General features: G+C 43.6%; 1 protein-coding gene across 1 annotated transcript; it reads left to right on the plus strand.

The window, feature by feature from the left end:
- The first annotated feature begins 298 nt into the window (after positions 1–298).
- Positions 299–22,956, plus strand: syt17 (synaptotagmin XVII). The gene is made up of 8 exons (XM_031565541.1): positions 299–660; positions 3,305–3,322; positions 4,536–4,684; positions 9,260–9,417; positions 10,664–11,277; positions 12,593–12,713; positions 13,722–13,877; positions 20,596–22,956. Exons 1-8 carry the CDS (start codon positions 646–648, stop codon positions 20,790–20,792), a joined length of 1,428 nt encoding a protein of 475 aa, XP_031421401.1. The 5' UTR covers positions 299–645; the 3' UTR covers positions 20,793–22,956.
- Positions 22,957–24,332: the final 1,376 nt, after the last annotated feature.

Genomic DNA, 24,332 nt, shown 5'->3' on the forward strand with positions numbered 1-24,332 from the left:
AGGGGGGAGGGGGAGGAGGAGAGAGGGGGGGGAGATAGAGAGAGTGAGAGAGAGAGAGAGAGAGGGGAGGGTTGCCATACACTCAGGGGAAAAAGACCGGGTGTCTTGCGTGTCATTCGTGGAGAGTGGGCCAGACAGGAATGGAAGACATAAAGAAAAAAGAGAGAGAGTGAGACAGTGGGAGAAAGAGACACACAGAGAGACTAAGCATCTGGGTGGGTGGGGTTGAAGATGGAGAGAAGGAGGGGGGATTGACAGATAGAGAGGGGAAGTGAGTGAGTGAGTGAGAGAGAGAGAGAGAGAGACAGAGAGTGTGTGAGAGAGAGAGGTTTGTTGTATTGTTGTTGTTATATGTTGTTGTTGTCTAAGTGTGGAAGAGGAAGCAATTCTTCCTATTTGGAATGGATTTTCCTGGGAGGGTCGGGAGGAAGAGCCGCCTGAGGAAGAACTAAACCACTCACTCCAGTCACGTTTGAGAGGTAGTCTATCGCTCTCTTGTTCCCTCTATCCCTCTCTTTCTCTCTCTCTGTGTTCCCTCGTTTCCTCCCCCCCCCTGCTCTGGATGAAGCTGAAGCTGGAGGCAGCAGAGGCGGTGGCATGAGGCTCTACATGGACGCTGAGAGGGCGGGAAGAGACTAGGCAGGGATGGCTTACACACAGGTAAGCCCCGCTTACTGCTTTTCCGTATCTGAGGACCTACCGCACACCAGATGCTACTGGGCAGTGCACACACACACAGACACAGACACATTCACGGTCCACAATACAACACAGACAAACGTGTCGGGGTAAACTATCGGGTATCGGGAACTGCCTTTTGCGCGATGGACCTATTTTAATTGACCCTGTTTCCAATTCTGACCCAGCTTTTCTCTCTTTGTGTCAGTCATAGTCATATCTCTTGCTAACGTTGCTGTTCAATAGTGCAAGGCCTTGGCTGGAAACATGTTTGTTCTATTGCCTCTGTTTATTAGCTTTCACTCTTTTAAAAAACAGTGCATATGCTATTACAGTTCCAAACCGATGTCTATTCCATTCTAATGTCTATTCTATTGAGAGGTTCATCAAATGATTTCTTTTTAGCACATATTTTCAACCATCTGATATTGTATGGACATAAAAGACAGACCAGGGAGTGCTCGTTGATATGACCCGTGCCTGTGACTTCACGCAGGGCTATTCAACAGGTGTAGGATTACAAACAAACCTCGGTGTGCAAGGAGAAAGAAATCACTAGCTAATTGAGAATAATCCAATTCTGGATGTATTCCTGATCAGATTTGTATTGGCGTCATGAATATAAAAGCTTTCAGAGCTTCTATCTGAACCTGCACTGTCTCTAATGGCAAACCTCAGGACCATTTTAATTTCTGTTATGTGGGATGGTGTATCCTACTTCTATTGGTCTACGGTTTGACCATATTCATTTCTCTTCTGTGGGATGGTGTATCCAACTTCTATTTGTCTAAGGTTTGCAGTGAGATTCCCCTGACAAATAGACACAATCTAATCATTACATTTACATTTACATTTAGTCATTTAGCAGACGCTTTTGTCCAAAGCGACGTACAAGGGAGATGTGTATGATGATGTGTATGTGTGTGTCAGAGTTTTCAGGTATATACTGCGTACTTGTGTTATAGCACAAGTGTGTGTGTGTGTCTAAGGAAGGCTTGAAAGCACATGTGTGTGTGCAATATGGATGTGAGTATGTGCATGTGTGTGTGCTTTTTGAGCCTGTCTTTGTATTTGCTTGAGGGTAAGATTTGAATCAGTGTTGTACACATATGTGAGTGTGAGTGGTGTGTATACTTATGTGTGTATGTTTGTTTGTATATATGCGTGGGAAAGACAGCAAAGGTTATTGTGTGTGTGTGCGTGTGTGTGTGTGCGTGTGTGTTTGTGTGTGTGTGTGTGTGTGTGTGTGTGTGGACTGGAGATGTGGCGGCGTTGGCCATGTGCTCTGCTGGGCTTTGGTTGGTGACCCTGGTGCGTCATCCCAGCCAGCCACACAAGAGCTGCTGGGAGGGGGAGGGGTTGGGGGGGCAGGAGGGCGGCGCTCATATCACTGTTGCCGTGGTTACAGCCACAGCTAATTGCAAAGAAAACATAGAGACTGGTGATGAGGAGCACAGGGGCCAGGGCTTGTGCAGTAGCCAAGCACACACACACACACACACACACACACACACACACACACACACACACACACACACACACACACACACACACACACACACACACACACACACACACACACACACACACACACACACACACACACACACACACACGCACACACACACACACGCACACACACACACACACACACACACAAACACACATCTCTATCTCTCTATATCTCTCTCTCTCTCTTTCACACACAGACACAGGTTATCTCTCTGTCTCCCCATCTCTCTCTCTTTTTAACACCCAAACCCAAAATGACAGACACTTTATTTTCTATATCCCTCTTTGTCTTTCGTATACTGACGGAAAAACACCTGTGTTAAAGGCTCACATTAGCACACCACATTAGCACACAACGGGAACAGGTGAGTCCTATGAGTGTGAGATGGTGCTGTTTTTCCATTCACATGGAGGGGATGAAGGGGGGGGGGGGGTGCTAAAACACCAGACAGGATGTGGCCACAGACAGAACAGCTTGCGTAGAATGTCATTGGCTTTTGCAAACACAGGAGATTTGAGGTAAACCAAGGTTATGGGTCCCTTTTTACACACGTGTGCCTGCTTTTAATGTCAAGATCTTAATGTCAACCCATAGAAGTGACATCACAGCACACTGCGAGTGCAGCTGCCACACATGAGCTGGAATCATCCCATTGGAATGGAACGCAAAACAAGACGAGTGGATCACTGGAAGTGTCTTAACATTTGCCAATGATGTATTTTGCCTTGGAAATTTAGGTTCAAGCAATACCATACTACCTTAATACTATTATAATAAAAGCATTATATTTGCAAACCTTCGCCTCACACTTTGCGGTTTGCTGTTCGTAGATGTAGTTTGCATTTATAGTTATACAAAAAGACTTACAGTCCAAGTCACACATTTCACCTATACTTGTTTCCCAGGAAAAAAGCCTCACAATGACTATTCTGGCACTACAATGAGCAAATGGAATCACAAATAAATCATTTGATAAACTGATACATCATGTCATGTTTTTGACTATCTGTATAACTGTTCTATGGCATGTGTCCTCAAACTAAACTTTTATGGTTCTCTTTGCCCCTTGCTTTCCCATCATCCTTTGCTGCTCTGCACCGGTGAAAAGAGCAGTTGGAACCCATCAATGAGGTATGTGACATCGCCTTTTCCCCTTCAATCATTAATTCAGATTTAAGGGATAGTTTCACCTGATATCATATTCTGCAGAGGTTTATGGTGGCACAAAGGCCATTGTCCAAAATATTAAACTCAATTTCACAGTGAAACTCGACAGAAAAGTGTATGTTATGAGAATATTCAGCTCTGCTCGACATGAAAGATTGTTTGGTTCAAGCAGTGTTTTGGTGTTTGGTTCACACATATTTGTCAGGTTGTTTGGTCATACCTGTCATATTCCACTCACACAGTCCAATCAGACGTGTGAAACTCGTCGCCACTGGAGTGTGTCAACCAATCAGTGACCACACATCACCCCTGCGTTCTCCTCTATCCGAACGTCTTTCGCCTCTCCTGCCTCCTCTCTGTCCTCCGTCTATTGCCATTCATTATTTATCAGCGAACTCCATCTCGTGCTGTTATTTTCATCAGGGGGCAGGCGTTTTTTAGGGCAATCATGTCACCTCTCGCCACGTCCCCCCTCCCCTGTTTGATTGAAGTCTTTCAGGCGTAAAAACAAGTTTCTGTTTTAAACACGACAAGATTCCCGCGGTATCCGCCAAGCGCAGCACGACTGTCCAATCTGCATCCGAAATACAGTCGCCTACGGTGCGTGTCGTCTGAATACCAATCAGCGGGAAATAAAATATCTTGAGAATAAGTTTGTTTCCCCCCCCTTTTTGTTGTAATATTGCAAAGGTTTACGCAACTCTTTTTGTCTGGTCTGTCTATTTCAACCTTGAATATGTGTGTGGTGTTTGGAGTTGTTCCTCAGCGTGTTGTGTTAGATGACGGGAGACGGAGGCACAGTTTGTGTTGACGCAGAGCAGATGAGTCACACAGTTTACTACTCACTCTCTGGAGGCCCGAACAGGGCTGACATTCGTTATGTATCGCTTGAGCCTCGCGGAGGCTAATGCATTTTTAAACACGGTAAATGTCGCATAGGGTATTGATAGAAATCGTTCTTGTTTTCATATCGAAATGAGGTCATCTACAGAAATATTTCATATGCAAGGATTGCTGAATGATCTCAGCCACGAGGCCTACATACATATTGAGGGGATTGCTGTTGAAATGTCGTAGTTGAAAGAGTGTTCCGATCTTGTCTTCTCCGACTGTCAAGCCAGAAAATTCCCTCTCTCCCTACATTTCTCTGCATCCCCCTCTCCTTCTGTTCTGTTAGGGTGTCCTGTCTAGGCTGACTGACCTACTGCTGTGCCGCTGGTCGTGCCGGTCATGTTGGCTGTGGTGCTGGGAGTGTAGCTGCTGCCAGCCCACTGATGAGGAAGTGGAGATCCTTGGACCCTTCCCTGCACAGACACCCTCCTGGCTGTGAGTACCCCTCTACAACACTTAATTTTTTTTTAAATTTAGCCTACATATTCATTTAAAGAAATTCATTTTCTTTTTTGAAAACAAACATCTCTGCTCTCCCTCGCTCTGCTCTGCCCAGCCAGGGGTGTACTGGGAAATAAATTCAGCCCTGAACTTGTCTGCTAGCACTGTCTGGAGGGACAGTAAAACAGTAATTTGTAAAACCAAAACACATGTGTCCCTCTATGTACACCACCATGCATTTTGTTCTGATGGTCCACCAGCTCACAGATGCAGCAGCCCATCTGGATTTGACCCTGTTTGCCCAGTGGCCAGTACGCCACCACGCCCAGCCCCATCACCTGTGTCCTGGTGTGTTACTCACATGCTGCGTGGCCAGTCCTTGACCTTGAGCTTATTACTATTTGATTGATTAAAGCCCGGCTGAGAGACTTCATAATGGAATACCTGCGTAATTGTGCTGGAGCTATTCAATATAGCCTGTCATTCAGTACCCCTGGGAGACATGTGTCCTCTTTAACAGTATAGTTCTGAAAATGATTCTGTTGCAGTTGCATCAGCGGCACAACAGGTCAGCAACAAACACTGGATATACAAGACACTATTATACGAACACACACAACTAACATTCATTGAGTATGAAACACCGGTAGAGTATTAAGCAAAAACAACTATTCCACATACATGATACACAAGGCACATGATATAAAAGGGCAGATGAACATGAAGGATTAGTACACCCCTGTTAACTGTCCTAGAGAACATTCAAGTCGTACCAGAAGTACTAGTGGCTTTGTGTCTACAATAACACTACGATTACTTGTGGAACCTTGTTGGGCCTTCAAACCATTATCCCAGATAATCATTATCCCAGAATAACATAAATAATGATTAATTTATGTGAATGTCATATACAGTATGTAATAAATATCTATGCTACGAACAATAACTAAAAGGTTTAGATGCACTACTATGTAGAATCTGTCGCTCTTCGTTCAAAACATTTGACCTTTAGAGTCAATTCAATTTTATTATATTTATATAGCGCCAAAACAATACAATTATCTCAAGGCGCTTTACAGAGCCCAGTACCTGAACCCCCTAAGAGCACAATAGCGACAGGGACAAGAAAAAACTCCCTATTAATCAGGAAGAAACTTTTAGCAGAACCGCGGTACATAAGGGGGCACTCATCTGCTTGAGGTTGGCCAGGTAGAGATAAAAGGTGGGTTTGCTGAAGGGGAGGGGAAACAACAAGTGGTAAATGTAGCATACACGGGGTATATACACAGCATACATGTGGTAGATGTGGTAGTGATCAATATTAACCTCAGGTAAATGGTTCATACTATTGGAATCACTGACTGTACAAAATGGGTAATATGTATATCAGATTTTAAACGAAATAACATGTATATATTTTACTTTCACAATGAATACCTACTAATGTAGTCCTTGTACAAGTATCATATTATCATGGGTGAATAAGAGGCGCCCTCTGTTGGCAGCTCACTTGTACCTCCCATGGAAAGTGAATCAACATAATAGTCAGAATTTCTATCGTCTTTTTGGAATTCAGATGGCACAAAACCATGCCATGCCTTTGTGTGTGTGTGTGTGTGTGTGTGTGTGTGTGTGTGTGTGTGTGTGTGTGTGTGTCTATGTCTGTGTGTGCGTGTCTATGTGTGTGTGTGTGGTAGAGTGAGTGGAACATCAAAGAACACATACACATAAGTGCATATGTTGGTACTACCATGTGTAGTTTTTATAATTAGCACTCAGTGAAGTGTATGTGTTCCTATGCTTTGTGCGTGTGAATGTTTTTGTTTGTGTGTGTGTGTGTGTGTGTGTGTGTGTGTGTATCTGCTCTGCATGAGAGCTGTTAATCACTCAGCCTCCAGGCTTCAAACTGAGCACACTCAGAGTCTAATGAGACACTCTGTTCACATAGAGGTGACCGCTGCCAAGAACTTGCTATGATGATGGAACCACAAAGTTTTTGTGTGTGTGTGTGTGTGTGTGTGTGTGTGTGTGTGTGTGTGTGTGTGTGTGTGTGTGTGTGTGCGTGTGTGTGCGTGTGCGTGCATGCGTAATGAGGATCAGGGAAATCAGAGGGGATTCTTTCACCATATCTGAATCCCGGCCAACACAAGCACTGGGCCACCACCTATTTAGATGGCAAATCAATTCCGCTGCTGATGGTGACTCATGACTTAAAGAGGTAGTATACACTTAAATGTGTTTTTTGACCTGTAAACTAAATGATATGACCGTACTGCGATGAAACACGTCAGTGCTGATGTTAACATTGACATAATTACCATTTTTATGAAAATCTGGATTGAAATTATTATGGATTGAAAATGGCTCAACACGCCCTCTACAGTTTCATATCATGTCATGAAATGGGTTGTGTGAGTGTGAATCTCCCCTCAGCCCCTTGCCCACTTTTTAGCATTCCTCAAAATGATGCAGCGGGTGGAGTCTCAGAGCTGGCAGTATACGTGCACTTTAAGTCTTGTGATTCATTGTTCTTTGCTAGTGCATTTGTGTGTGATGGGCAAGCATGGCTTGTTTTCCGACACCTTGCGTTTTTTAAAAGTGAGGGGGTGTGGAGCTTGTTTAGCTGTGGCCAAAGCCAGCCATTGAAGGGAGAGAACAAGGCAAATCAAATGGAGAAGAGGATAACGTGTTTGATATGCTGGCAGGGTGAGGATCTGAAAGGATACCACCTCATTACAGCAGCGCAGCCATGGCTATTAATAACACACCCAGCCTAATGAGATCACCCCGAAACAAAGCAGGCTCGCTGCTGGGGTCAACCCAAGCACAGAGGCAGGGGAGGACTGCTTTATTCCAGCAGAATCCATGCAAAACAAGGCCAAGGAAAATACATTGTGGGACAGAATATGAATAATTTCCCTGCTGTCACAGACATCACTGCTTACGAACTGAGGCTCTCGTGTCGACGTGGAGGGTCAGGAAGGGAGGACAAGTTGCGTCTCTGAGGAGAGTGTGTGGGATGATGTCACTGGGTTGATGTCACTGGGTTTGGCAAACTGAGATCATTCGCCAGCGGAAAGGGACGGTCCCCAAACTGTGAGGTGGCTGGACCATGAAGATGGTGTGTTTTCCACACAGGTTTAGAGAGCTGCTGGGAAGGGGGGGGGGTGTCAGAGTGATGCAGGTGGTTAAAATTAGGGCTGGTGTAATGCAGGGATGGGCATCATCATCTCATCACACCCCAGCAGGATATTACATCGGCGTGACACGCAAACATACGCACAACCTTAGACACAAAATCAACAAGCACTCACACACAGACACACACACACACACACACACACACACACACACACACTGATGCAACAGTTATTTTTGAAGTCCTCCTGGCTTATCCTATTCATTTTCAGTTCAAAATGATCACTGCTCTTTGAAAAGATAAAAACGTTTTTTTTCCAGAGTCATTATTTTCCTCTGCATGTCCACACCGATCGTAATGCGTGCTTTGGTCTATCAGTCCTTGGCATCAGGTCACTTTTCATCTGTGCCAGCCCAGTCCACCTCCTGAGCCCTCTGCTTCTCCCCCTGCCTGCTCAGGCCATGTGTTTTAGATTCTGAGGTTGCCGTAGCAACTATCTCCCTGTGAGCTGTAGCCATGGACACAAGGGGTCCTTGATGATTCCCAAGGGATGACTGGGAATTAGGCTTCCACCAAGAAATCCTGGCCAGGCTATTACCCCATGCAGGGAGAGAAGCAAATAGATAAAAAAAACTAAATTAAATAAGACAGCCCAGTTGTGACAGATGTTGCGTAGTATCAGGCATTAAAATGAATTACAATTTAATAAACCCCACAATTCCACTGGAATTGCCTACTCCCCAGGGTTAGGTTTGAGCCAACACTTTTCACAAGTCCTCAAAATGTGTATTTTCATGCATTACATCACAATGTGGATATTTCAGCAGAACATTTGATCTCTCTCCATATAGTTGCAACACTTTGTCCTTCTTGAGCTCAGAGTGAAAGTATTTTAGTCATCAACCATCACATATATTGATTTGGCTCCTGTAGTTGCAGATTGAGTCATCACATGAAATTAAATTGCCCCGCTTGATTATGAGATTGTGCATTTACAGCAACATAAACATCCCCCGTCACCCCTCCGGCCTTGGCCGGTTCTACTAGGATGAGCTGCTACTCCCAAACTCTGGATTTAGTCCCCCACATCCAGTCCAAGCATGAAATGTTATTTACTCTCAGTTTCAAAGGCAAAAAAAGAATGCAGACTAACAGTTTATATTGGTGCATACTGCATTTACCCACCAGGAAATTATTTTGGCCAGTGGACATCGGCCTTTTGATTCATACCACACCAGAGCTTTCACTTCTTGCTGTGGCAGGAGAAAAATAGAAACGATTTCAATTTCTGTGTAAAGATTAGATGTTTGAATATGTGCATTATCAGACAATAATCTGCAAAAGTTTGTTTTATCCTCTTCTATTTATTTTCTTGCAACATTTGTCAACGACCAATCTCTGTATGAAAAATGCGTTTCACTGTTTTTTAGTGTCAATTACGACGATAAAGATGGGGACAATGACAGCATCATCCAGCGTTCCCCTGCCGGCTCCATCCACAATAATGGCGGCAGCAGCAGCCCCGGTCGAAGACGATCTAGTGCAGAGATCACCCGCTCCACTTTCAGTCTGGCCCGGCAGCTCTCCAGTAAGCCAACCTACCACGGATCCTCCACAGAACCCAACACAGACTCTGTAGAACCCCACACAGACTCTGTAGAACCTCACACAGACTCTGTAGAACCCCACACAGACTCTGTAGAACCCCACATAGACTCTGTAGAACCCCACACAGACTCTATAGAACCCCACACAGACTCTGTAGAACCTCACACAGACTCTGTAGAACCCCACACAGACTCTGTAGAACCCCACATAGACTCTGTAGAACCCCACACAGACTCTATAGAACCCCACACAAACTCTGTAGAACCCCACACAGACTCTATAGAACCCCACACAGACTCTGTAGAACCCCACACAGACTCTGTAGAACCCCACACAGACTCTATAGAACCCCACACAGACTCTATAGAACCCCACACAGACTCTATAAAACCCCACACAGACTCTGTAGAACCCCACACAGACTCTATAGAACCCCACACAGACTCTATAGAACCGCTGTGTATTACAGTGGTTGTAATATGTTGGGACAAAGCCACTACTAAATCCTGACAGAAATATCAGTGGTCGATTGGACTACACAAAAATATCACAGAATGACAATGAGCAGACACTGCTACAGAATCACCACACAAAATGCTTAGTCTTGGCTAGGTAAGATTATTAGATTATTGTTAGTGTAAAGTTTCTCTGTATTCATTGTTCAAAGGATAGACATACATGAGTTGAATCTAATTGAATCTGTAGCTTTTGTACCTAAAAACCTACAAAAAAGCACAATAAACCAAGTTTTTTTTTTACCAGTTTCGGACAACAAAACCTACCTAATTCACATTTTGGAACTGTTCGGGTCATTAATGATGGTCTTACTGTTGTGGTACTTCCAAAAATAGGTTTAAACTATTTTATGATTATTCTGCTGTGAAGCCACCAGTCATATCTATTCTATTATATTATATTCTGTTAACATAATGTCTTCAACTGTAGAGTGCAAAGATTGTCTTTATATCTTTACATTAAGATCGCCACAGTAATTATTCAACATAAGGCTGATTAAAATGAACAATGCATATCTACATTGGCTTTACCATGGCATCTTACTAAAAGAGTTAGTAAATCGCATGCCAAAAAAGTCAGACCAAAAAGAAAATATTTCCTGAAAAAGTGATAAAAAAGTGCCATAAAATGAATTTAGGTTAGGTTGGTGTGGACAGTGTTGTCTTTGCTAAACTATATTGTAATTTTTCTTGATTGTCTATCATTGATAGGTTTGGATGCTCGTAGGCCCAGCTCTCCCCTACTGGACGTAAAGCCCATTGAATTCTGGGCCATGGGTCCGAGGAAGGAGTCGGTGCAGCCTCTACGAAAGCCTCCGTCAGACGACTACTTTGAAACGCTTGATACCCGGCTGTACTCCTCAGACTCATGTGGTGGCGATGACGTGGACTCGCTGACGGACGACGAGATCCTCCTGCGCTACCAGCTGGGCATGCTTCACTTCAGCACGCAGTATGACCTCATCAACGGTCACCTCAGTGTGCGGGTCATCGAGGCTCGCGACCTCCCCCCGCCAGTCACGTGCGACGGGGCGCGACAGGACATGGCGCACTCCAACCCCTACGTGAAGATGAGCCTGCTGCCTGACCACAAGAACTCTCGGCAGACGGGCGTCAAGCGCAAGACGCAGAACCCCGTGTTCGAGGAGCGCTTCACCTTCGAATTGCCCTTTCTGGAGGCACAGAGACGCACCCTGCTGCTGTCCGTCGTCGACTTCGACAAGTTCTCGCGCCACTGCGTCATTGGGAAGCTGGCTCTGCCGCTGAGCGAGGTGGACCTGGTGAAGGGGGGGCACTGGTGGAAGGCGCTGGTGCCCAGTTCACAGGTACAGCCACTCTGGTCTTCTCAATTCAATTCAGTTTGATTCGTTTAGACGCCGCCAATAACGATTGAAATTTGTCGTTTCAATCAAGGCTCTTGTCAAGGCGCTTCACAGAGCCTAAAGCCTGAGCACCCTAGAGCAAGCACTCAGGTGGCGGCGGCATGGAAAAACTCCCTTTTAACAGGAGGAAACCCTGAGCAGAACCCAGGTCATAAAAGGGGGAAACCATCAGCCTGAGGCTGGCCAGCTTATTCTACCATAGTGTAAATAAACGTGTAGAATCCTCTCTTTTTTTGCCAGGACTCTCTTTTACTGTAAATACTGTAATGCAGAAATACAAAACATGCTTTAAAGATAAAGAATAAGTGTTAATACTGTATTGTACTGTAATACTGTTAATACTGTAATACTGTATGCAAATGTAATTACTGCAGTGAAGAAAAAGAACGGTGTGTGCCCTACTGTGGTGCCGATGTTTACAGAGCTTTGCTTGAGCAATATCGTGTAAACTCCACATCTGTTGTGACAAGTGCGGTTAAAGCTTTGGGGAAAGAGGCACGTCCCTGATCAAATTTGTTATGAAGTCAGAGCAGCTGTTCACCCCTGGGTTTTCGAGGCATCTAGTCTTCTATAGGCTCCCTACCATTTGGAAAGGATTTAATGAGTGCGTTCGATGAAATCAAGCACCTGTCCTCTAAACTGAAAATCCATTCAGTCGGCTAAAAGCTGAGACGTTTTACTTTTGTCTTGACATTTATGTCCTAAATTGGAGGATTGAGAGGATTGATTCAGAACCATTGAGGCAGCTTTAGGAAAGCCATTGGGTTCACAGAGCACCTAGTGGTCCACGCCAAATTCATGCTACTTCCATGTGTAGGGTTTTCCACAGCAACACAGTTGTTTGAGAATTCCACAATTATGCCTTGAGGCAAGTTCTATATGGCCAAGTAAACAAGCACGTCATCGTCTCCCACCGAGTCATGTAGGCTTGGAAACAGACTTGCCACTGTCGTTTAAACATTAATCGTTTAAAGATTCTGCGCTGCCATGTCTCTGAACAGCTCCTTCTTTGTGCTATGGAGAGACTTCTTCTTTAGGTCCTAGGGTTAGAGCCTGCACAGAATCACCCCGTAGCGAACCAATAACATAAAATGAATGGACTAATCTCTTCCCATGTCGCTCTCTGCTGCTGTCATTGTCACACAGTCTCCTTTTGTGAACGGAGTACAGATTAGATTGATTTTTGTGTGACAATTGGACAAATGAAAATCTTCTCCCTGTATTCTCTCTCTCTCTCTCTCTCTCTCTCTCTGTTCAGAATGAAGTTGAGCTGGGCGAGTTGTTGCTGTCTCTGAACTATTTGCCCAGTGCTGGCCGCCTCAACGTTGACATCATTCGTGCCAAGCAGCTACTTCAGACAGACATGTGCCAAGGCTCAGGTAACGCCTTCCATAGAAGACCATAGAACGGTCCAGCGTCCAAAACAGTCAAATTCAGTGCAGTGACCATTGGCTTCAATGGGTTTACATTATCTGTATTCTGCCAACTTATTTCAGTTCTTTTAGACCACCTGAAATTGTACACATTATCCGTACAGTAAGTCCCTTTGAGTGAACATATCTGCAGAGAAATACAAATACTTGTAAATTAAAATGTTCATTTCAATTCATTTATAACTGGGCTCTCCAAACCTATATGAATATCAGCGGAGGGTTTGCGAGATTAGAACTGTAGGAATTAAAATCTCCATGCAGTAGATCGGGCACTCCTGACTTGCTCCATTACGCTATATTCATTTTGTTGTTTGTGTACTTTAAAGGTGCAGTCTGCCATTCTAATCCTTTACACTTTTTGTCAAATTCAGCGAATTGCCCCTCTCAGTCTTCTAGCTGTAAGTTTAGCATTTGCGCAAAAAAAAAAAAAAAACATGGACTGAGCCATAAACAATCCCAGCCATTCAACATGGAGGAGCACGGAAGGGAAGGGTCTAATTTGATTGGCTGTTGAGTTCATATATCAACAACCTTTCACTTTAACCGAAACGGCATTTTCAAGTGTGAAACATTTTTTATTTTCAAAGGAGGACATCACTCATTTAGTCAAATTTCCCCATTTCGTCACCCAAATTTCAGAGTTCTTGAGTTGAGCTATGAATATGCTTCCAAAGCATTTAACAGCTGACGCCTCTCAAGAACTTCTCCAAGACTGGATTCTTAAGCTTCCAAAGTAGTGACAGCCCGATGTCATGAATCCCACAACACTAAGATTCAGACAACTGAACTAGGACTATACTGTATCTATGGTGACCAAATCAGGCTCTTTTGAATATTTTTTTTCACACAAAGATCTATTAAGATCTGCATGCTAACTGAATTGTGATTGAAATATGGAATTCTTTCAATTGTAAGTTTTTTGTAAGTAATGTTTATCCAATGCTCCCCTTCCAGATCCCTTTGTGAAGGTACAGCTGGTCACTGGGTTGAAGCTGGTGAAGACCAAGAAGAGCTCGTGTATGAGGGGCACCATTGACCCCTTCTACAATGAGACCTTTAGCTTCCGTGTCCTACAAGAGGACTTGAATGAGGTCAGCCTAGTGTTCACAGGTACGTCTGGACTGTACACTCCAATTAACTAAACTTAACGGTGGATACAATTATTTGGTGCAAATTCGCACCTGTTTTGTAACCTCGGGCTAACCTAAATGTATTGATAGCTGACACAATGTGAGAGGGTTTTTGCTAGATATCACAAAAGGTTCTCCATGTGTAATGGCAACCAGTGGATACAATGCTGTGCAGTGAGTAAACCTCAATCCCTGAGACCTTAAGAGATGTGCTAGTGACAGACGCTAGCACCCATGGGTTTTAGACTCCTTGCTAGCACGCTCACCTCCAACAGGTTGCAAGTTCGAGTCGTGTGCGGGGCTGTACTTGTCTACACAACACAGGTTACACATAGTAACTACTGACCCCAGCTCTAATGTTCACCCAAAGTCATTTTAACACAACAACACTGAAAGGATAGACACCCTTGGTTAAATTAAAGATGTACCCCTTCATAGCCAGTCTACTGTATCTATACTGTGTTTATCTCAGGGTTTTAGCTTTAACAAATAAGTCAAAATTAATTTAGTTGAGGAAACAATTGTGTAAAAACAACCACACTTGTGGTTGACCCAATGTGTGCAACGGTCAAAATCCGTCCCAAATATGTAGTCCAAGGATTAGTGACTAGGTATCCCACGGAATTCCCACGGACCTGGACTAACAGGTAGCACAGCGGAGCAAGGCCTCTGAGGACAGACTGTTTCATTAAACTCCAGTCAGCCAAGGCTTCTCCCTCCACCAACACATAGCCCTACCATTAGTTAATTGGACCCCACAAGCAAGAGCCATATTTCCATAACAGTTTAAGCCCCTTGTGAAGGCCAGGAAAACAATACAGAGACAGGTTTGGATGTTCAGTGGCAGCCCTTTGCGGGGAGACACATTTCTAAAGTCCTCACAATTAGACCAATCTCCGTGGCGACCCCAGGGCTGCCACTTGGATCCTCATTAAGCCTCGTTTAAATGCCAGCGGCATTTACTTGATTAACGGCGCTGCCAGTCAGGCCGAGCAATGGCCGAGATCAAACTGAGTTACCCATGCGCCAGCACACGCTGGCATTTAGTGTTTCGGGCGAGGCGAGGAGGCACTGTTTTCGCTTGTCACCAGGAGAAGCATGGCTCCTTGGTAATTGCGTGGGACCTTACGGTGACCTGATTCTTTAAACTCACCTGACCTGACCTAACTCGACCTCACCACAATCATCTCAGCCATTGAGACAGATGCTATGAGAGCCTTTGCTTGACAGGTAGCACAGCCACAAACCCTGCAGACCATCTTAGTCATGATGCACTATGTCCCTGTGTCTTAATAGAAATACCACGGAATGTGTGTATGGACATTGGTACTGCTATCTGCTATATGATAAGATGCTCTAATTGATTGCTGTGGGAGAAGGTTGGGTAACACTTTATTTGGATAGTCCGCTTACAGAGACTTTACCGATGGTTTGTTAAAATTCATGTTGTCATTCTAGTTGTTCACTGAACATCACCTTAACCAAACCAACCCCTAACACTAACCTTAAACAAAAACTGTACTTAACAGAGTTTTAACAGATAGTTTGTTATAATCTGTATAACCCGATCATCTGTAGACAGTCCATAGGGGACCATCCAAATAAAGTTTGGTCGAAGGTTGAGGTCTTTTGGTTGTAAACATTTGTTTTGTTTTACATGCTGGATTTTTTTCATGCTAATATACAGTAATTTTCCCCAATATGGCTTTAAGTAGCTATTAGCATTTGATATCCCTTAGGACTCCACTCACTACTTGTGAGTCATCTGTTTCAAGTCACAAGCACGCTTAGATATCTATACAAAGGCTTTGGACAAAAGCGTCTGCTAAATGACTAAATGTAAATCTATATCCATTTTCATGGGTACACTTATCATGCATTCAGGCAGCTGAGAATTGGGAAAGTTACCATTTCGGAACATCCCACTTCCAAGTTGAGTGCGTTCTCATAATGACAATAATCAGGCAACGGTATTGACAGTTAGAAATCATTAAGTAGGTTGCTAGCCAGAAGGTTAATATTTCGTTAGTTACACAAACGTAAACTGCTAAGTGTTGTTTAACATCACAATCACCTGCGCTAAAGAGTACAACCTAAATAAACAACAAAGTGACTTATTTGTGCACAGAGCAAGTACATATTTTTATCTTTCATCACGTACTTTTTCATGTCGAGTGACATCAAACCTACTTCTCGGAGCTCTCAAAAACGTGTTCCAGGCTTGACAGGGGTTCAGGTGTATTCTCCCACTCGGAGGTCAGAGTTTCCCACTTCCCAGGTGCTCATACACGTGCCATTAGTATAACCATGGACAGCTGATTTCACTCGTTGGGCCTACTGGTCAATGCAGTCTTCTAATTAGTACAACCAGGCAATCAACTCAAAATACTGGACAGCAGATTCTTCCTTGAAATACCTCATTTCCTCCGTAGTCTGTCGCCTCTCTTCTATCTCTGGACGGTTGACTGGCCAGTGTGTGTAGATGATGGAGGACTGCAGTGATGCTATTGGTCCCTCTGCCTACATCTCCTCTCTGAAGTCTAAAACTACAAAGGGCTTTGGTCAGAGAGCTGCCCCCCTCCCCCCCCCCCCTCTCCGTCCACCCTGCTGGCCCTCTGTAGCTAGATTTGTCTCTGTCTGTCTGTCTGTCTGCCTGTCTGTCTCTTTCTCCTCACTCAAACTTTTGGATCTCCCTGCCTGTTTGCAATTTTTCTCACATTCCCATCACTGCATCTCTCTGTCTGTTTTTTCCGCTTGCCTGCAGTTCTTATATATCATGTGCCTCCCACCTTATTCTTCCGTTGGTGTCTTGGCTGTTTAACCTTTACATGAGCCTGCCTTATGGAATTTATTATCTGTTAAAGCGCCCAGCCGGCCCTTTATCTCCATCTTTCTCTTCTCCTCTCTCCATCCATATCTGTCTGTTTATATCTCTCTCTCCATTCCACCTTCCAACAGTAGCCGTGCACCTGTAAAGGGTAATGGGGTTTATTAGTTCCACCATACGCTGTCAGTAGCTCTGAATGGAACCAGACATCCTTCTCACTGTACCACAACCTCTCTCCCCCCCCCGTCCCGTCCCGAAACCAGACTCTCATCAGAGCACCCCCTCAGTTTGGGTCACGCTCCTCATTATTCCTGTCAAGGCAATTTCAGATCAGCTGCAACGATACAAGAGAAGATATGAGCCTGTACCGACAGGACACTATTGACAGCAATACTTCATCACTACAAAGTGGGGGGTTTGGGGGGGTAATAATGTCAGATGTTGTTATCATTCTTGGAAGTGAAGATTGCCTGTTCAGCTGGCACAAACAAAAACAAAGTCGAGGATGTTGACTCACGGCCGTTCAATGAGCCCTCTCAGATAAAAGAGCTCAGGCCCATTAAACCTGAAGCATTGGTGTCTGCTATGCTGTGTTTGTCTATCACTTTCCCTGTAAAGAAGCTCTTCCGTGTCCTTTCGATCAGACCCCCTATCCTGAGCAGGAGCCAAACTGTGTCCCAACACACATCTGTGCCACTGTGAGACTCGGGAGGCATCAAATATGGATGAGCTCCCAAGCAAAGACAGGATGTGTCTCCAGGCGGAAGACAACAGGAGAGCCAACCAGTGAACTGTGAGGGTTTTGGTGGCATTTGCTCCTTGGTACAGCAGGGAATTGTGTAGCACACATATTCCATCGAAGTCTACAGCAAGCATGAATTATAAAGAAGTTGAAAACTGCAAACACAATTTCAGTTTAAACCAGATACTAGAAGACTCTTGTCGAGTTACGCAACATGCATCAGAATTATCCCGGAACGTCAGATTACTCAGATAGCTTTTATGACAACATCTGATATACCTGATAAACTTTGCTGTTAGCCTTGATTCTGAAAATATATTGGTGGTAGCAAAATGTAGCAAACAAAACAATTTGATGAGGCCTGATGATGATATAGTGGGACTAGAGAAGTCTAGGTAAACAAAGCAGTCTGTATTGAATTCATGACTGACCAGATGATGTCACAATTAACCAAATTGACATATCAACAAAAAGCTAATTTGTTCTTTGGCTAACATTGGTATTTGCTTTTTTGTCAGAGAATGTTTGGACCACAAGTTATGCTTCGATTAAAGTACAAAAAGCAAACTGCATGAAGCACACCTGTACGTGGTCCACGCCATACTGGCGCTCAGAGCTTCATGGTGGGCTATGCTTAATCCCCCCTCTTAGGAGGGTCCAAGGTGAAGCAATCGTTGGTGCGTCACAGTGGGATAAACCTCTGGGTTTGAGTGCCCTGGTTGCCAGGCGACAGCATGATGGCAACAGCAATTCCAAAGTCGTGAGGTCACCTACTAGAGGTGATGGTGGTTTGCTGGATTTGGGGTAGGGGTGGGGTGGGTGGGGGGGGGGGCGGGGCACTCAAGGGGCCTCCACATCTTCTTGGTTCTCCCTATCATTCGGCCACCAGAGAGGGGAGGGGCGTGGGTGGAGGGTGTCACAAAGACTAGCAAATCCCCAACCTTATTTACAGGCAATCGGATGAAATTAACAAGGCCTTTATCTTCTGACCTTCATCCATTAGCTAAATTGGATTGAGGGAAAGACACAACAACAGAAAGGAAAAAAAATAGACAACATAGTTTTATTTGTATCCACTTTCTCTCTCTCTCTCTCTCTCTCTCTCTCTCTCTCGCTCCCTCTCTCTCCCTCTCTCTTTCTCTCTCTCTGTCTTTTAAAAGGTCTTGAGCAATCATGGGAAGTTGTGCTTTACTAAAAAAGAAGTGGTAATAGATGACTTAGCCTGAATGGGTCATGTCTAGTCTATGGAGTTTCATTAGGTCTGCTGACTGGCTGTGCTTTAGGCTCTTCAGACCTGCTCCCTCAGCCAAGACCTCCTTTTTTATCTGACCTGTCTATCACTTGTACATGCATCCTCTTTATACAGCCTTAATATAGTGTATGTTTTAATGACATTATTTCCTTAACTAAGAATATACTGATTTTCTTGAATAGCATTGAGGAGTGAACTGGTGTAAATTGAGCTACTCTACACTTATTCAGTGTGTGCCTTTTTGATGGATGTCAGGTACTTTCTCCAGGCCTCCACTGACTGTAGCTGTTGTCCGTCTGCTAATGATCAATGGTGCAGTGACATTGTGCCAAGTTTACTTTGGGGCATGTTGGACGTACCAACTCAGCCTTTCACTGAAGACAGTTAAAACTCCATAAACTACTGTAGTTTCAGTGTCCTGTACGGATAAGATGGATGTTCCACTCCAACTTCAGAATACAGTTGTTTGGGGATGCAAGTCAAGAATTTATTTACCTGCTAGTTTCGTCCTAAAATAGCCTAATATAATAGCCCTTTTCCTAACAGCCCCTTGAAAGATGATAGGAATGTCATAAAAAAATCGATATATTGAGTATTGATTGTCACGTTATTTTCTCTACATTAAAATTTGCCAACATTTAAATTAGTATCAATTAATATGTGTGATTTCCATTTTATTATCATGTAATAGATTTTGGATTACTAGATTACTACAAAGGGGCAATATATGATCTAGGCCTTATATTACTAAGTTGCCTTGGTTACCTCCCTCACCCCTATGTTTGTGCTGCTGGTGGACGTATTGTGTGGGTAAATTAGGCTAATGTTATGACAGATAAACATATTGAAGTTTTAGGGAATTGGCAAAAGAAGCAATTTTTTTTAGTTATACGTCGACGTTTGGAGTTATTTGTCGACGTTTGGAGTTATGTGTCGATGTTTGGAGTTATGTGTCGACGTTTGGAGGGATATACAACCACTTAACGTAGAGGAGAGGCATTTTCCGAAACTAGAGGAAATGAAACCAGAGTTTAAGGTACGCTACCCTGTGGTTCACACTTCAGTAATGTTGTGTTGTGAAATATGTATGAAGACACCTGCGGTGTGCGCTCAACCCCTTCTAAGCCTTTTGAGAAGGGGTGACAAACATGTAGGCTACAACATAATAAAAATGTCAGTGTTATAGCTGATATATAAAGCACCAGTTTAGTCAAACAAACTAAGCTATGTTACATCGTCTCTTCTGTCTCAGTGTGTGTAGAAGATGATAGATTACGGCAAGATTTTTTACTCAATCAAGTTAAAGACTAATAAACATTAGTATAACATCTTGCCTACACAACATATGTCTTGTGGAAATGTATGACAAAACAATCTTATTTTTATAATTTTTTTTCCTACTTTCATAATTTGCTGAAATGATTAGCTTTTTAATTTATTATGATTATGACCTGACAACTCCACTGCTCGTTCACAAAAAGGCAAGCTATTATGACTCCTTCTAGTGGCGTTTCCTTATATGACACAAAAAATTGGTAGCCTTTACAGCTTAGATTAGGAGTGTGTTGTAGCAAAGACGACTATTTCTGTTTGAAAAAATGCCGATATAGATTGATAATCATCAGGAAAAAGGTCTGATTATCTATGCACAAATAAGGCATCGATCTCAAGCCTTAAAGATGATGCTGAAACCTTCTCAATATCTGTCAGCCCCTTACTGTCATTATCTGTCAATCCCTTGCTGCCAGTATTCCAGAGAATAGTTCTTGGGGACATCTGATGATCAGAGTTTGTGTAGTGACTGCAGAAAAATGCAAACCCTAATGGTGGAGGTCTCTCGTCCCTCTCTCTTCTCTCTTCCTCTGCACCCCATCCAGTTTATGGCCACAACATGAGCAGCAGCAATGACTTTGTGGGCCGCATCGTGATCGGGCAGTTCTCCACCGGCCCTCCCGAGAGCGCACACTGGCGGCGGCTGCTAGAGACCAAGCGAACCTCCGTGGAGCAGTGGCACAGCCTCCGCTCACGGGCCGAGTGCGACCGCGTATCCCCCGCCTCCCTCGAGGTCACATGATGCCGGCTGGGTCTCAGGATTGGTGGTGGAGGTGTGAAGGTGCAAAGTAATGTCATAGATCTTAAATGCTTAAATGCTAAACGTGTACGTTTGGAGGATACTGATGTTTACATCCAGCAACCCAGTAGGGCGAATGCAAGAGGTGCCCAGTTTGTGAAGAGATAGATGTTTTAAAAAATTATTATTATTTGTCTCTTTAAAATTCTTGAATCTCTGCATCTCACCTTAATGAGCTGCTCTTGCAGGCTTCCTTGTCCTCAAGCAATACAATTGGGCAAAATCTGTTGGTAAAATATTGTTAAAGGCCTTTGAATATTTCCTTTCTGATGCTGATACAGTCAGATGCTGCCTGTTCACATTTTCTTTTTATCACATTGATACAAACATACATGCATATACATTTCACACATAACTGCTGATAGTCGTTTTTATTTTTTTAAAGGTAGATTAAGGACAGCAATGCAAATGTGGTTTTGTATTTTATTCATACTGGTATTCCTTCTCATTGGATTCACACCAAAGCTTATCTGTTTTGTCTGGACCTGAAGTGTTACCTTCTTTTATTTTCCTCTGTATACAGCCCTGAGCTGAACTTTGTGTTAAAATGTATGTGTGTGTACTTTATGTGTGTGTGTATATGTGTGTGTGTGTGTATTCTGCCGTGAAAGGTTAGCACTTTGGAATGGTTTGAACACCATATACAACATGTATTTAGTGAAAAGAAAAGATTGAAACCCTTGGAATTAGTTCACCTTTTAAATCATGTACTGGACACGTGCACCACACTCACATGGTGTTTGAAACTGGCTACTTGCTAGAAAAGGTACTGAAAAGCAATCACTCCCCCTGTGGGCCTGTTTCACTCAAGTTGTTGTCAGTCCTGAGGACCAGTTCATGACACAGAGGAGTCTGCTTGTGTTTCGTCAAAGCTGCTGTTTCTCGTTCGGCGTTTCCCTTTACTGGACACTTGTGTACGTCTACAGGGGAAAGAGTCTGTTGTGTTTTTATGGGAGCGCTGCTTCCGTGTCAGTGTCCATTAGTGTGTTTAGAAGCATCAGGATCTGTGTTTACTTATAAGGCTTTTTCCCATGTGACCTGTGTGTGCCTAGTGGTGAATCGTCTCTGATGTAGAATCAATTATACGATTCTACCAAACTTCAATATTAGTTTAGATGACTAAACAGTGACTAAATATATAAATAACACAGTAAGAGAAGAAAAATGAAAACTAAACTGTGCCAGTGAAGATATTTATTTATTTATTTAGATAGTACATATAAATATATATATACTTATAGAATACTTGCTTAAGTACTTACTACTTACCTCTACAAATATATAAAGAATATATATATATATGACTTTTATTGTGTGCAATGGATATAAATTGAACAAATGAGTGTTGTTTCAGTTAGATCTTGTAAAGAAATGTACTTATGGAAAACATAAATGACAAAAGATTGGAGAGAAGCTGATTGAACTTCCTCATTGACTATCTATGGGATATCCACAACAGCAAGTGGACCATGGCAGTGCAGCGTTGAAACACTGTAAAACCAAAACTCAATGGGAGATCATTCCGTCTGGAATTCTCTGGAAGAATATGTTCTGTTGTCTCGCTGTTCAAGAAATGCTGCTGTGCTCTTGAACATAGTTTTACATGTACACAGTTAATTTATCAGCCCCTTGGGTCGAGCTAGGATTTACCCACACTCTTGCATATATTAGAGTATATTACCTATAATCTTGCAACTCCCATCACTCTTGTCTTCAGAATTAGCAGTATCCCTTTAAACCCGCTATACTAATAGTGTAATCCTTTAACTCCACCAAACCTCTGCTCCAGGAGAGCATATGGATTTATTATTTTTATGTACTTTTTGGCCATGTCAGGTGTATTGAAGTGGTCCTTGTCGATGTGCTTACATTTTTGTCTCTGTGTGTATGTTTATGTGTCCATGAATGCACACCGTGTGGATATGTGTAAACTGGTTTTTAATGTATAAATTAAGATTATGGTGGTTGTCCTGATTTGATTTAATTCCGAGCAATCTTTATTAAAAGATGTATTAACAGATTCAAGAGTATCATTCATTCTATAAAAAGATGATATTGTAAGGATATTGTATCATTACCCTTTTACTATAAAATCAACATTGTGTAATCCCTTGCAGTGATTTGGTATATTGTTTCATCGAATGATTCCTCACTGTGAACAGGGTGTGTCGACAGATATTTTGTGGACGAACACCAGGCTGTCAAAATCAAATGGGGCCAAAAATAGCATTGTATGATTAAGGTCTAACAAGGTAAAATTGAATAAATGTAATGCTTCCCTCCAGCCCACTTACACACTGCGACATAAACCATCTCCATTTATCGCTGTTCAGCACAGACCTCCCTGCAATCTTTCCACATAAACCAGTCAAGATGTTTCCAAATTCAAGTTGTGCCATTTTCAAAAGGACACATTAATTAATTGTGCAACTTTTGGACAACAACCCAGGGAACCACTTGCTGTCTCTCTCCAGCAGTGCTTGTTTGTGGACACATGTTCCTGGTCCAAGGCAAAGGCATCTCAAGCCTCCGATTAGTCACTTAATTACTTTCTTCAGTGGCACAGGAACAGCTTAACTCCACTGCAGGGGGCATCACGTCCAGGTCAGACAGAGCCAGGGTACAGGGACCTGCTCCTATCGTGTGTGTGTGTGTGTGTGTGTGTGTGTGTGTGTGTGAGCATATTCATTTGTGCCTGTGCATATGGATGTTGATCTCCCTCTGTGGGTCTCTGTGTGTGCGTGTGCGTGTGTGTGTTTGACTGTTATGAACTGTGCGAGTATGGAGTGTGTGCGTACACACATCCATCCATGCTCATGTCCTGGAACATCGCTGTTGACATTTCAGAGGTGGCCTATTCATCGCAAAGGAATGCCCATGCAAACGTGTCCAGGGGGCACACAGCCATCTTTGCAGGGAGGAATTCCCTCCTGAGGAGGGTCTGTTAAAAAGTCCCAGCTGAGGTCAGGCAGGCATGAGGCCTCACCCCCTTCTTCTCATCCAAGCCCCCTCCCACCCCTTACCCACCCAAAACCACCCACGCCACCTCCCCAGACAACAAGTCTCTTGCGGTGTGTTGTCACTGTAATATTCCAGCCCAGGCAAACAAAACTGCAGCCAAACACTGCAGCTGAGCACAAAGTGGTCCCCTGCCACTCTCAGCGCCAAGGCTCCAACAGAACACACCACACATCGATTTGTCTTGCCCCTGCATTATTCACTGCCATCCAGGTCTACTTTGGGAAGGAGAGGACAAGAAAACAAAGAGGAGAGAGAGAGAGAGAGAGAGAGATTGAAGAAGGACGGGAGGATATAAAGTGTGTCAGTGGTGGAGAGGGGAGAAGAAACCGTTTCCCCCCCCCCCCCTGCTGTTCATTTGCATCGTCTCCAAGCCCCCAAAGGTCAAGTGTCAGGCTGAGCTTAAGCCTCCTTTTGGTGTTTTTGAAGCCTTGATGCAAAACGCAGACATAAATTCCTGCTTTC

The sequence above is a fragment of the Clupea harengus genome, chromosome 1, assembly GCF_900700415.2.
Source record: "Clupea harengus chromosome 1, Ch_v2.0.2, whole genome shotgun sequence".
Taxonomy (NCBI): domain Eukaryota; kingdom Metazoa; phylum Chordata; class Actinopteri; order Clupeiformes; family Clupeidae; genus Clupea; species Clupea harengus.

What these genes read in the sequence shown, in the direction of transcription:
- syt17 (XM_031565541.1), top strand. An exon ending in TCTGGCCCGGCAGCTCTCCA is followed by an intron (nt 9,418 to 10,663) that starts GTAAGCCAACCT and finishes TATCATTGATAG; the next exon opens with GTTTGGATGCTCGTAGGCCC. An exon ending in CGCTGGTGCCCAGTTCACAG is followed by an intron (nt 11,278 to 12,592) that starts GTACAGCCACTC and finishes CTCTCTGTTCAG; the next exon opens with AATGAAGTTGAGCTGGGCGA.